The sequence below is a fragment of the Vairimorpha necatrix genome, chromosome 3, assembly GCF_036630325.1.
Source record: "Vairimorpha necatrix chromosome 3, complete sequence".
Taxonomy (NCBI): domain Eukaryota; kingdom Fungi; phylum Microsporidia; family Nosematidae; genus Vairimorpha; species Vairimorpha necatrix.
In genome coordinates this window covers 469169-482741 of record NC_088818.1, presented here as the reverse complement: position 1 = coordinate 482741, position 13573 = coordinate 469169, and the positions used below count along the sequence as shown (strand labels likewise).

Genomic DNA, 13573 nt, shown 5'->3' with positions numbered 1-13573 from the left:
TCATGCAGAAATTTATTATTTATGGAAAAATAAGCAAGAGCATAAAATTAATCATGAATTTATTAAATATGAAATTTATTGTATTTAAGGCGGGAAATGGGGAATTTGTTGGTTTTAAAATTATGTAAACAAATAGAAAGGAATTTCCAAACATATTGAGTAATTTTTTAATATTAAATACATCTACAAATATTATTCAAGTGTATTGAAATTAGCAAAATCACTTCTTTTTTTTCTTTATTTTATTTTAAAAATTAATCATTTTTAAGGAACTTTTTCTGCATGAATTGTTTGAGTTTGTTCGTACGAACAAACTCCAAAACTATAAATAAATTTCTGCATTAACCCCCTCAAAAATGAGTTTTTTTAGTAAATTCAAAGAAATCCTAAACTACGTCCTTGGCAACAAGTTCACCAAAGAAGAAGCCAATACACACGCAGATCTAACCCACAAGTTCCTAAGACAAGCTCCTCTAGACGAAGTAGATTTAGACCACATCAAAGGCTATTTAGTAAACATCAGCGAGAAAGAAGCAACCAAATCTATTAAAAGAAAAATGGACACTTTAATTCGTCACAAAAGACTACAAAACCAGCCCGCTTTTAAAATCAAGAATGAGAAAGAATACAAGAAATTTATAAAAAGGGAATATTTAAAGATAAATGAAATTGACAGTAAAAGCGCGAAAAGGATAAAAAATGTCATAAAGAAAAAGGCGCCTTTTAAACCAAAATACACTGATGATATTCAGTATGTTGTACTTCCTAGTTGGTTGGACATGAGTAACCCTGAACATGTTTTAATTGCCAAAAATACTCCTTTGAGTGATTTAATAAGTTTCCAGAAATATAAAGTCAAATTGGGAGATGTCCCAAAAGAAGAAGAAAAGAAATGGTTTAGTGAGAAAAATGTAAAAAGATTAAATAAATATTATGATAAACATCCTAAAGAAGGACCAGCATGTAGTTTCGTAAGAGAAAAGAGAAAAGGAACAGAAGAAGCGAAAAATACTCCATGTGAAAAATGTATAGAAAAAGAGATAAATGAGAAAGTAAAGAAAATAGAAGCGAAAATGACAGAAGATTATTATAAAGAATTAGAAGAAAAATATAAAAAGAAATTAAATTTAACAGATGAACAATATGAGGCACTTTATAATCCAACAAAGATTGAAGTTAAATTAACAAAAGATAAAAAGAAGAGATTAAATGAAGAAGAAGAAAATCAAGATAAAAAAAAGAAACAAAAGAAAGATTTATTTGATATAAATGAGAAATCTTTAAGAAAAAGACCAAGACTTAAAAATAATGGATTTGAATTCCCACATATTGTCTATGTAAAAAGATCAGATTCAATTTATCACCCCAGAGTATTTTTACCTTTAAATTTAGCCAGTGCCGCATTTAGAAAAAGACACCCTAAAATAAAACCAGATGAAGAAAATGTCTTTTTAAGTAAAGAAGAAGATCAAGCAGAAAGAGCTTATAGAAAATTAATGTATAGAAGATATGAAGAAGAAGTAGAGATGGTAAATAATATGGTTAAAAATCAGAAATATTTTGAAGATGTCTTGCCTGATTTTACATGTACACTTGTTTTAAATAAGCCGACTTTTTATAATGCGAAAATTTATGAAAAATGTTTAGAATTAAAAAAAAGAAAACAAGATTTCCTGCATAAAAATAATTTAGAAGAAAGTAATGGAGAGATAAAGACGATAGAGACTAAAAGTAAGACATATAGAGAATTATTTGAAGAGGAGTGTAAGAAAGCAGAATTATTAAAAGGGATAGATGAGAAAGATTTCCCAGAGGAATATTATACAGATGAACCAATACCCGAATTAGAAGAAGATGGAGGGATAGTAAGAGACAGTGGCATAGTAACCCAATTTAAGAGGCCTGTAGTAGCAGACGAAGAAGAACAAGAAGAAGAGGAGAGACGACAAGATCGACAAATGGAAATGCACCAAAATGAGATGGAACAAGATCAACAGATGAAAATGCAAGAGGAAGATCGACAAATTCGACAAAATGATATCCGACAAAATGATATACGCCAAAAAGATGTTCACCAAAAAGATGTTCACCAAATGGACATGCCTATGGTGGGCGAGCCCATGTCAGAAATATTTGAATATAATTCACTAAAGGATCAGGATGAAGAATATAAAGATATAGAAGAAGATTATCATGAAAAGAAGATGAAAGTAGAAGAAACAAGTTCCAAAGAAAGTCTAAGCGAAGAAGAACAGACAAATCAGTCAGGACAAACAAGTCCTGTAGAAGAAAGTCTCAGTGAAGAAGTAGATAAATTAAGTATAAAGTCAAGTGAAGAATGGGATGAACAAAAGAAGGAATCTAATCCTACAAATTTGACAGCAGATGAACTCCTCCAGAAATACGAAGAAAGAATCAGAAGAAATAAGGAAGAAAAGGCTTCTCCTCCAGTCAAGGCAGAGGGTGTTTTACAGTACAAGAATTATGATCAATTTTATAACAAACCAGAAGATTATTTCACAAGTCAAGTGAAGCCCGAGCCCCCTAAGAATCCACTAAGGGAAAAAGACCCTCATCTTTTTATGGAGCAGACAGGCTACAAATATTTCGACAATTTAAAGGAAGTCAATGAGAAGACAGTGAATATGCCCAAGCCGCCTATTAAGGAGAGTGGGCCTATATTTGAGAACCCTTTACATTCTATGAGATATAAATCAACTCTTACAGAAGAAGATTTAACCAATAATGTCAACAATAATGTCACTACAAACAATGTCAACAATAATGTCACTAATAGTAATATGACTAATAGTAATGCTAATAATCCCTTTGGATTTAACACTAATCAAACATACACTCATAATATTACTAATAATAATATGACTAATATTCAGACACAGGGTTTTGTGTCTCCTTCTTCATCTCCTCCTCCAGAAATAAACTTGACTCCTCAGGAACTTGAGATCATGTCTCGATCTTGTAATTTAACCAGGAATAAGAATAATCCACTTTATTCTGCGCCCATAAGCAACATTCAGAATCCTTCTTTCTTTAGTAACAATACATATGATAATCTACAGAATAATACATATGATAATAATCCACAGAATAATACATATGATAATAATCTACTAAATAATACATATAATAATCCACTCTGGCCACAGTCTGCTCAAAACTTAGACCCCCTGTCTGAGACATCAATTAAGAATCCAAATAAGAGACACATTCCTTCTGCCTACATAAATGGCCCATGCTACAACTCAGGATATAATCTCAAGCCCGAAGGGCTCCCTTCTTACTCTACCACTCGCCCAGGGGAGACACCAGTCTTCATAAATGTCCCAAGTGTGAGCAAGGCCCCACTTTTCAATGGGAACATATTCCAAAATAAAAAAGGAGGAATGTTTGACGAGATCTTAAATAAACCAGACAACAAAGAGGAGGAAGATCCTTATGAAATGTATAATAGACAAGGAGATAATAATAATGACGGATCTAATTTCTTTACATTCTAAGAAAACATAAAATAAAAGTAAAATGATTTATTTTACTATAAATATTTAATTAATATCTTATTATATAGTTTAATTGAGTTTAATTTTATAGTTTAATATATAATTATATTATAATTTAATATTATATATTAATTTATATGTTAAATGTCAATGTAGTCATCTTTGTATACTTTCTTAAGTTGATCTTTACTAAATAAATGTATATTAAATTTACTTACTAAATTTAACCCTCCATTTTCACACACGGCATTCTTAAGGAATTCCACTGTATATTCTTTAACTTGTATCATCTCTGTAAAACACTCTGTATCAATCAACAAGTTACTTAAAAAAGGCCTCTCTACTACAACTCTATAAATAAACACTATCATCTTCTCTTTATATTTCTCTATAAACATTTTTAAAACTGGTAAAACTTCCCCATTCTTATAATTAATAATCCAATCTACTGGTATCTCATTCAATATCTTAATCTTCTTATTAATAAACATTTTATTAATAAAAAATAACCCAAAAAACTCATTAAAAACATCAATTTTACAAACAAATAACTCGAAAAAATCTAAAAACTTTTTATATTTCTCTTTACTATACATTTTAATATGTTCTAATACTATTTTAGTATTAAATTGGTAAAACTCATTAAAAAAATATTCTTTAAAAAATTTTAACCTTTCGTATTCGAAAGGCAAAATTTTAAAATTAATTTGGGAATTTGAATGTTCTAGAGCCCATTTTATGTCTATAGTAGTAGTATTTGGTCTTTTGAAAATGCATGGCTTGTTTTCATTAATTTTGTATTGGATTTTTAATAACTCAATTTCTGATTTCTTGTTTTTTAAGATTTGGGCTTTACTGGTGGCAGATTTGTCGAGGCGAAGTTGGTAATTAGATTTTTCTAGAGATAACATGTTTTGTCTTAGGAGACTTATTTCACCTTTGAGTTTTGTGTTTTCAGTTTTGAGAAGTTTTAAGTCATCAGATATTTTGTCTTCTTTTAATAGTTGATTAGTATTTGAAGTATCTGTGGAAGTTTGATTCATGAAAACAAAGATGGGGGTATGTTTTACTTTCTTTTTATAGACTCAAGATTGTATTATATTGAGACAATATATCTATATAGCAAATATTATTGACAGATCTCTGTTGATTTACGACTAAGATAAAAGAAACTTATTTATTGTCTTAATAGCTCCTGGTGCTAATAGCGTGTTTAGACAGTATAAAAATCAAAGAATGTTACAAAGTTATATTATTTGGACGTAGATTTCATTTATAAAAACTACGATCCGACTTGAGTGTAAATAATAGATAGTACTAGATCTAGGCATGGCTGTATGAAACTTGGAATGACACATAATTCGAATTATGATTGACTGTGCGAGATTATGTTGAGGGATTATATTAGAAATGTCTTGTAAATACTAGTATGTGTTTTAAAACCAATATATGTTTGGCTTATTTTATGAATTCTCTTTGTGGTCTTAAATGGAATTTATTATTTGAAAGATCAAAATGTTCATATGTGAAAATCCCCGTCCAACTGATACAACGAGATTTCGACTTAAAATAGCCCTTACTAATTTGATCATAAAGCATTCTTCTTTAAATTTGAAGCTTTAAAATTTCATTATCTTCTTGAACAAGTAATGACTATACAATATTGTTTTAAGACTTATTGTTTTCCTGACACAAAATGCGAGTCAAACAATTATATCTGGATAAGTAATAATAATAATATTTGCAACCCTATATTTAGACTACGTGTTAAGGGATTACTTATGCTCTTGTTAAAGCAGAGCTCGCCAATGTACCGGCACTAAAAGGTAATTCCTATGATGCATTTGGAACAACTCAGATGATGAAAATATCGCGATAATTATTAAGTTGATTCAATGAAACTTGTATGCGTCAGCCATTTAAAATTGACATCTAGTGTAAAAACGCACCATAAGCTAAGTATACATTCTTGTTCGAATTAAAAATAACATAAAAGTATCTGATGGGTCAGCTTACTTGGAGCTCATGTTTGCTTCACACTGTGTCTAATCCTCAATCTAGCAACTAGACGAAGTAGAACAAATAAAAGTCTCGTGCACTCTGTCTTACAGTATTCTGTAACACGGTGGCCGATACTGTGATTAACGCAGTATAATTAAATGCAGGCTGATGATGTGTAGTGTAATCATCTTTATAGTATGATTATGTCTCTCTTCGACTAATATATTTATGTTTTACAATAATTCTGAGCTCGGTTTGTGAAATAGATGGTGAATTTATTCGTAGGCCTATAATCGATACTATGGAGCTCGCCTTGTCTGTAAGTTATATGGTTTAGTAGGTAGGAATCCAGCTGTATTAGTTGAATAATGATCACACCCAAATCCCTCATAGTCCCTATGTAAGATGTCTACCTTCTCTTACTTATAAATAATAAAATTCTGTCTCTACATTGAAATTATTCCCGTCTCCATTGGTTTATGCTGTTTATGCCCCTAAACATTTTTCAATATTTTTTCTTTCATTTTGCCCTTTTTTATGATCCCAATTGTCAGATTCTCCAAAATATCTCAAAATTCTCTTTTATCTGTTCACATCTCCTTATCTCCTCAAAATATCCCCGACTGTTTATTCATTTTTATCGAATCTTTTCTCATTACTTCTTTTAATAAAATTAAGATTTTATCATCAGTCCCATTATTTTACGAACCAAAAAGGTTTAGTTTTTTTTATAAATGTCTCATTCCTTACAATTGTATTCCGTCATTTACTAGTGAGTTCTTTAGTGTCAAATACAGTTTAGTAATAATTCTGGTAAGAAATAAAAATAAAAATAGGTATGAATATGAGTTTACAGTTGGAAGGGAATATTCGTATAAGGATTGTAAAGTAGATTTGTTTATTGATAGTGATATGGTGAGGATAGACGAAGAAGAAGATGAAACATGTACAGGATTTACAGAAATAATAAAATTTTTACGGAATAATCAATTAAGTAAGAATGATGATATAGATGATAAAATAGACGCGTCTATTATAAATAGCTATATAAATGATGTATATAAATCATATCAGAATGGTTTTAATGATTTAATAAATAAATATAAAAACAAAGGCGACATATTTTATTATTTAAAAAAACCAACTCGTATGATCTCAAAGACTATAAAATCAGAGATAAAAGACAAAGGAGACTTGGTCATGACACTAAAATATGATCATTTGTTTATTCGTTCTCTAAATTTAGAGATGGAATTTCATAAAGACATGACGAATCTTAAGATTTATCTAGTGCGCACTCTGTGCGCTTTAAACCCAGAGACCAAATTAGAAAGCACAGAGACTAAACTAGAAGATATAAATATTGGATTTATGAGATACAAGAAAATAAAGATAAAGAAAAAATGGGAAGATTTTCCGATAAAGACGACGTATTTTGAAAAGAAAATGTTTATAAAGATTTGTATCGATGAGCACACTTTTAAAATTTACCCGATATTATAAAATAATAAATATTTATGACTAGATATATGTCTTTTGATTTTCATAGAGGGCTGTTTTTACATTCTTTTCTTGGTGTCCGGAGAATTCACCGACCATCAATTCACCGACATCAATTCACCGACAGCAATTCACCGAAAATCAATTCACCGACCAACAAATTCACCGACAACAAATTCACCGACAACAAATTCACCGAAAAATTGAAATATGTATTTTTTATGGGTATATTTATGATATACATATTTAATTTAAATTTTTTTTGTGTATGGATCATAAATATTGTGCAATATAGCATTTGAATATTACTATATTTATATAACTAAATAAATTAAAAAATAGGAAAAGTATCAAAATGATCATAAACATAAAAAACTAATTAAAAATAATAGAAAACATAAAATCTAATAATTTATTATTAAAATGTCAGATTATGGGCAATGGCATGAATATATTCTATAATATTTTCTCGATTAAAATTGGACACTATATTTAGAAGTCTCGTTCTACAATCGCGATATTTTTTTTAGACGTAGGAGCATTAAAACCAGAAAAAAATTGTTCTATTCGAACTTCATTTAGAGATTGTTCCTTTTTTAAGCAATTGATAAACTTCCAAATATTCAGGTGAGTACCACCAGCTTGCGACTCGAACCCACGATGCCAACCTTCGACCGAGTTGTTAGTCCTCGGTAGACCATCTATTGTTCTGGAGTACATATTCCATATCTCTGATGCAAATTTCGGGGCTCGACGCTGTCTTCGGTTTGGGCGGCCAATCCAAGTATCTTCAAAATAATCTAAGACGGGCAGAGCTTCGATGGGCAGTATTCTGTCAGACAATTCTTCAAAAACTTCAACAACAAAATTGGAAGGTACAAATGCTATGGCGGCCAGCGATCTTATTTGCAGTGCAAATTCTGGATCTGTATTGTACAGTAGTTTGAGTCCATGATTTTGAACTGCTCGAAAAATGCACTGTGAGAAATGAAAAAAGCATCCTTAGACACTTGCACCAGGAAACTGTACTGAAATAGCATTCATCATGGCTTTTTCAAAATCTACAGTTATGGATTGCGGATTTAATGATGGTTCCAACTCTTTTAAAGTGCAAAGAAATTTAGAATACGTTTGCTCTAATTTATTTGGCAATAAAGCGAAGACCAAGGGAATAGAAGCACTTTGTTTTAGCCCGTGAATTGTGTACAGTTGATGAAATAATAATGGTACGGTTTTAAAGGTGCCATCTGCGTACCAGTGTTGACTATCTGCCAAAAGCCGTAAATTGTGAGTCGTCGAAAAAATAAAATTCTGTTTTCATCTGGTCCAGAATCATATAGCAAAAAGGGTTCCCCTCTTGTCGTTTCTTTGAATTCGTCTGTGAATGTAATTTCTTGCCGCGAATTTGGGAGTGCGGGGCTAGTTTCTGCAATTTGTCGAATATACCGAACGCTACGCTTCATACTGTCAATCGATGGCAATTTTGGAGCTGCAGCATGGCTGCATAGAGATAAACAATCTGATATAATAGATTGTGGCGCTTCTCTAGAGCTTTTTGCCAAGGCTCGAACATTAGCATATATTTTATCTGCTTCGACTTTAGCAGCATCTCCCGAATGGTTGTGTTCGCCAAACACTTTAATTTCCCCATTAGACATTGTAATCACTCTACACTTGCACTTTTGATAGTATTCACATTTCCAATATATTTTGGATAGTTCCCAAACATCTTTTTCTTTAAAGAAAAGATGACCTTCTAAAATTAATTTTTTCTTCCCCTTTTCTGAGAGTAAATATTCGATCTGCATTATTGAAATTAGGGGTTCAGAATTAAAATGTTAAAATATTTAAAAAGAGTTGTGCCATTTTAAGTAAAGTATAGATCTTTCTTCGCAAACCTGCGCCTTACCAATTGTGCCTAAGATACCTTCATTGCACTTTGGTATCGAATTGGATGAGACTTTATTACAATATGTCTAGATAGAACATTACACCCCAATGCAATGTAAAAACATTAATGTTACAAGTATACTAGTACATTTTATGTCATAATTTTGAGGAGCTGTTGTCGCGTTGTTTCATAATCTTTCTTTTCAGATTAATTTTTAATGAACATTTTGATACTTTTCCTATTTTTTAATTTATTTAGTGATATAAATATAGTAATATTCAAATGCTATATTGCACAATATTTATGATCCATACAAAAAAAAAATTTAAATTAAATATGTATATCATAAATATACCCATAAAAAATACATATTATAATTTTTCGGTGAATTTGTTGTCGGTGAATTTGTTGTCGGTGAATTTGTTGTCGGTGAATTTGTTGGTCGGTGAATTGATTTTCGGTGAATTGCTGTCGGTGAATTGATGTCGGTGAATTGATGGTCGGTGAATTTTCCTAGAACCTCTTTTCTTAGCAAGTAAGAGGTAGATAAAAGCCTTATATAGGAACCAAAGGAATTTGAGTGTGATTCAGATATAACTGATACTGCGCAACTATTCTAACGCACCCACAACCAAGATCTATAAGATTATATCTTGATCCATCTTCTATACTTCTAATCATTTATAGGCTTTTTAAGTTATTTTGAGGATTTTTGTCGGTATTTAAGGCTCTGTAGTAGGCTAATAATAAATATTTTAAACATAAGATATGTATACAAAAAATTATAATAAATATAATAAAGATGTTATTTGCACATGGGAAAAAGTCCGCCAACTATTAAAAGAATCCCCGTAAAAGGTGAAATCAAAATGAATAAAAAATTGTAAAATTTTATGCTTAAAGTTATATAAGGACACAATTTCGATAGCTATTGAGAACAACCAATGCCTTAATATTTTTCTATTTTAAGTGTTTTTTTTCTTGTTTTCTGGCTTTTGTATTATGTTTGTATATTTCATTAAAAAAATCTCGATTTGTTAAACACATTTATACTCAATTAAACTTAAATGTAATGAATACAATTCTCTTTTCAAGCAAGAATTCGGGCCCCTTTCTCTATTATTTGTAAATGCTATGTTTACTACTATTATTTCTCTAAAAAACAAAAGCAAAAGATCTTTTTTCAACTAATTTTTCATATAATAGGTAAAAAGTAATTTAATTGTATAATCGCGTCATAGAACTTAAAAATAAATTAAATTGGGGCATACTTAGTGTATTTACTTCTAATTTAACGAGGATAGGTTCCGCGTTAGCATCTCCTGCTTGTAGGTAGCTTCCAGCTCCTCTTTTTCGATAGTTCAGAGAATATTTTTTAGCGTGATCATCTGGATGTACGCTTCTACCTTCTCAGGGTTTTCGAGTCTTGTGAAACTTTGTCACTATGCTGTCCCAAGTGATTACGTAGGGAATTGTTACTGTTTTTAAAACCATATATACATAAAACTTAATTGCATTTGAGTATTTTTTTCTTCACTGATATATATTAAACAATGCGGTAATTTGATGTAAAATTAAAAATCTTACATTCTTGTATAATTTAGAAAAAATCATTGATTAGAATTTTTTTCAAACCCGAATCTGAATAAGTAAATCACAAAATCGTTTTCTGGTGTCTCAATATACACTTTGCAATGCAACATGTATAGACGAATATAAGATATATTATCATACTATTCATTTTTTAATCTTTGCCAAAATGAATAGTATTTGAAAAGCTTCCAGATAAGTTTCATATTTTTTATTTGGTAGAAAAAAATAAGCAATAGAAGTAAAAAAAAGTTCATCTATAATAAATACTACGAAAAGTTGAACAAAGGCGGGAATTGGCGAGTAAAATGTTTCACAATTGCATAGACATTTTTATTCTTGGCGTGGTTTATATTTTTATCATACCAGCATGCTATTATTCTTTCTTCGGAATATAAATAATTATCATAGTGTATGAACCAAATGTGCCCTTGGTCTAGTGGTCGAAGGCGATGCTTCCATTGACCAATAGCTGGAATCGAATCTTAGAGGCACCAAAATTGTTTATACATTCTATGGTGTAGTTGGAACAACTTAGATGATGAAAATGTCCGCGATAATCATATAGTTGTTTCAATGAAACCTGTTGTGTTTCTAGACACAAGGGGATTAGCATCTAGTGTAGAAACGCATCTCAAGAACTAAAATAGTGTCACACTTGTGGTAGCATAATAAAATTTAAAAGTATCCGATATGTACGGTCTAATTGGAGCCCATGGCTTGTGCACTCTAATGTAGGATCCTAGAGCTCTCTAAGAGACAAGACGAAATAGGGCAATAAAAAGCCTCGATGAACCTATCCTACGAGATCTTGTAACACGGTGGCCGAAGTTAGTGGTAAGCGCAGCTTAATAAAAATGCCGGGCTGGTGATGTGGTCGTGTAAGAAGCCGTATTTGCATTACAGATGATTGTAGAGACCTTTGAGTCAGTACGATGATGCCTCTCTTCGGGTTATAGATAACCATGCCCGTTAAGTATATCCTCTGCGAGGTCGCTCTGGATGCGAATTCTTGTTTAAATGGGAAGTGTTCTACTGGGGCCAAAGTCTAATGGATACGGCGGAGCCTGCTGCACCTGCAATTTGTATGGAAGAAATTTTAGTGAGTAAAAATCTCACAATACCAGTTGGATAAGGATCACATTAAATCCCTCTGGTTCCTATGTAAGGTTTCTCCCTACCTCTTACTTGCAGAGAAAAAAAACGAAACAATTTATGGTGAAGTCCGAGGGTATTTGTTGAGTATTTGACCCTCCGTATAGCTATATTCATATTTTATGCCTTTTATTCAACAGGTCTTTCTTAATTTTTACATTTATGGGAGGGGTTTTAACTATAGAAGAAGTTCAAATTTTAAAAAAAACCATACGGTCTTTAAATATCATCAAAGCATATAAGAAGTATTAAAATGATTGTTATGTTGTATTTGACAGATCATTTTGCTTCACATTACTATAAATCTATTAGTTTGTGGCGTTTTTCGCTTCAAATTTCATATTTAAGGGCTATTTTTTTATACGTTGGCAGACATTTCCACCAACTATTTGTATATACGATGCCTTTTATATATACCCCATTTTTCTTGATGCTTACACATCCTTATGTTCTTGACTTATTAAAGACTTGGAAATTGTCAGAAGATCAAAATATTCCCAAAGATCTCCTTGTCTTATTGTGCCACAAGAATACCAACATGCCCTTAGAAAATCTTTATAATACTCTTTACAAATATAAAAATAACAGAAAAAGAAGAGAAATGAATATAAGAAAACTTACTAATGCACTGAGAGAGTGGTACGACTTAGAGAAGGGAATATTTAGACTGAAAGATATGAAAGATCTATCAGACGAGACTAAGAAACTTATAGGGAAGAGATCAGAATATAGGAATGAAGACATTACGAAAATGTTCGAAAAGATAAATCTAAAGGAAGAAGAAAAAAATAAGAATAAAATCAAACAAGATATAAAAGAAGAACAAACAAACAAAAATAAGAAAAAAGACGAGCTACCTATTAGAAAGAAAGAGGAAGAAATAAAAGTAAATAAGAAAAAGAAAAAAGTCAAAATGACAGAAGTAAAAAGTAATGACTCGTCAATCTTGAATTACATCACCAAAAGGGAGAAACTTGTCTCTCAATCTAGTAGATTTATTCCTTTACAGTTTAATTCTACTGTCTACATTTACAACTTAAAAAACCCAAACAAAATTTCTTTAAGACGAAGAAAAGATTTAATAAATCCTGTCAAGAAAATTTTTATAAAATTGGCGGCGGACTGCCGGCCGCCAATTTACAAAAAACAAGACAAAAATATAAAAATAAGAAATAGTCTCGGAAATATACTGGGAGTAGATTATGACGAAGACAGTACATGGGAAGAAGAAGATGATGGAGAAGACATTGTGTCAGAAGAAAATGAGACAGATGATGAAGATAGTAGCGAGAGTGAATGGGTTGAAAATGATACAGAAGTAGATATACAAAGAACTGAGAAGAAGCCGCATTTGAGTTTTCCGATTATTAAAATTGAGATCAATGAAGAGTTTAACGAGGAATGGAATAAATTGCCACTGAGAAAAACAAACGAAATTTAACTAAAAAAATTAAAATATTTATAAAGTTCTATTATGTCGTGTTAGTCAGATGATTCAAAATTCTTTTTAATAATTTCTTATAAATTCCCGAAATATAAAGTAATCGGAAATTACACTTGATTTTGTTTATTTCTCCACTACTAATAAGACTAAATATAACATATTTACTAATATCTCTGTCTACTCTAATAATAAATATATTATTATCTCTTAAATATTCTAATAGGGCCAGATTGTGTAGTCTGTACAGAATATTCTCCCCGTAATTCTCAGTGACCTTGTCTCTTATGATTGACAGAATTGAACTTTCCAGATCAAGTTTCCTATTTTCCTGTATTGAGAAATTAAAAGAAATGTATCTGTACTTTCTAACAGTCATTTAGAGGGTAAGAAACAAAAACATGGAAGATCAAGACATTAGAATTGCTTTAACTTAAAGCCCGGGGGCTAGAAAGACATGTATCATGACGCAGAATT

The 13573-nt window shown here is 30.9% G+C and overlaps 5 protein-coding genes across 5 annotated transcripts; 3 read left to right on the top strand and 2 right to left on the bottom strand.

Annotated features, from left to right (window-relative positions):
* Positions 1–356: 356 nt before the first annotated feature.
* Positions 357–3518, top strand: VNE69_03143 (uncharacterized protein; the record flags this gene model as incomplete). Its single annotated transcript, XM_065472997.1, has 1 exon — positions 357–3518. One exon carries the CDS (start codon positions 357–359, stop codon positions 3516–3518), a length of 3162 nt encoding a protein of 1053 aa, XP_065329069.1.
* Positions 3519–3658: 140 nt separating this feature from the next.
* VNE69_03142 (uncharacterized protein) lies at positions 3659–4561 on the bottom strand (the record flags this gene model as incomplete). The annotated part of the gene is made up of 1 exon (XM_065472996.1): positions 3659–4561. The coding sequence occupies one exon, from the start codon at positions 4559–4561 to the stop codon at positions 3659–3661; it is 903 nt and encodes a 300-aa protein (XP_065329068.1).
* A 1495-nt stretch (positions 4562–6056) lies between these two features.
* VNE69_03141 (vacuolar protein sorting-associated protein-like) lies at positions 6057–7022 on the top strand (the record flags this gene model as incomplete). The annotated part of the gene is made up of 1 exon (XM_065472995.1): positions 6057–7022. One exon carries the CDS (start codon positions 6057–6059, stop codon positions 7020–7022), a length of 966 nt encoding a protein of 321 aa, XP_065329067.1.
* Positions 7023–12085: 5063 nt separating this feature from the next.
* Positions 12086–13096, top strand: VNE69_03140 (uncharacterized protein; the record flags this gene model as incomplete). The annotated part of the gene is made up of 1 exon (XM_065472994.1): positions 12086–13096. One exon carries the CDS (start codon positions 12086–12088, stop codon positions 13094–13096), a length of 1011 nt encoding a protein of 336 aa, XP_065329066.1.
* A 31-nt stretch (positions 13097–13127) lies between these two features.
* Positions 13128–13475, bottom strand: VNE69_03139 (ribonuclease P protein component 2 (RNP2); the record flags this gene model as incomplete). Its single annotated transcript, XM_065472993.1, has 1 exon — positions 13128–13475. One exon carries the CDS (start codon positions 13473–13475, stop codon positions 13128–13130), a length of 348 nt encoding a protein of 115 aa, XP_065329065.1.
* Positions 13476–13573: the final 98 nt, after the last annotated feature.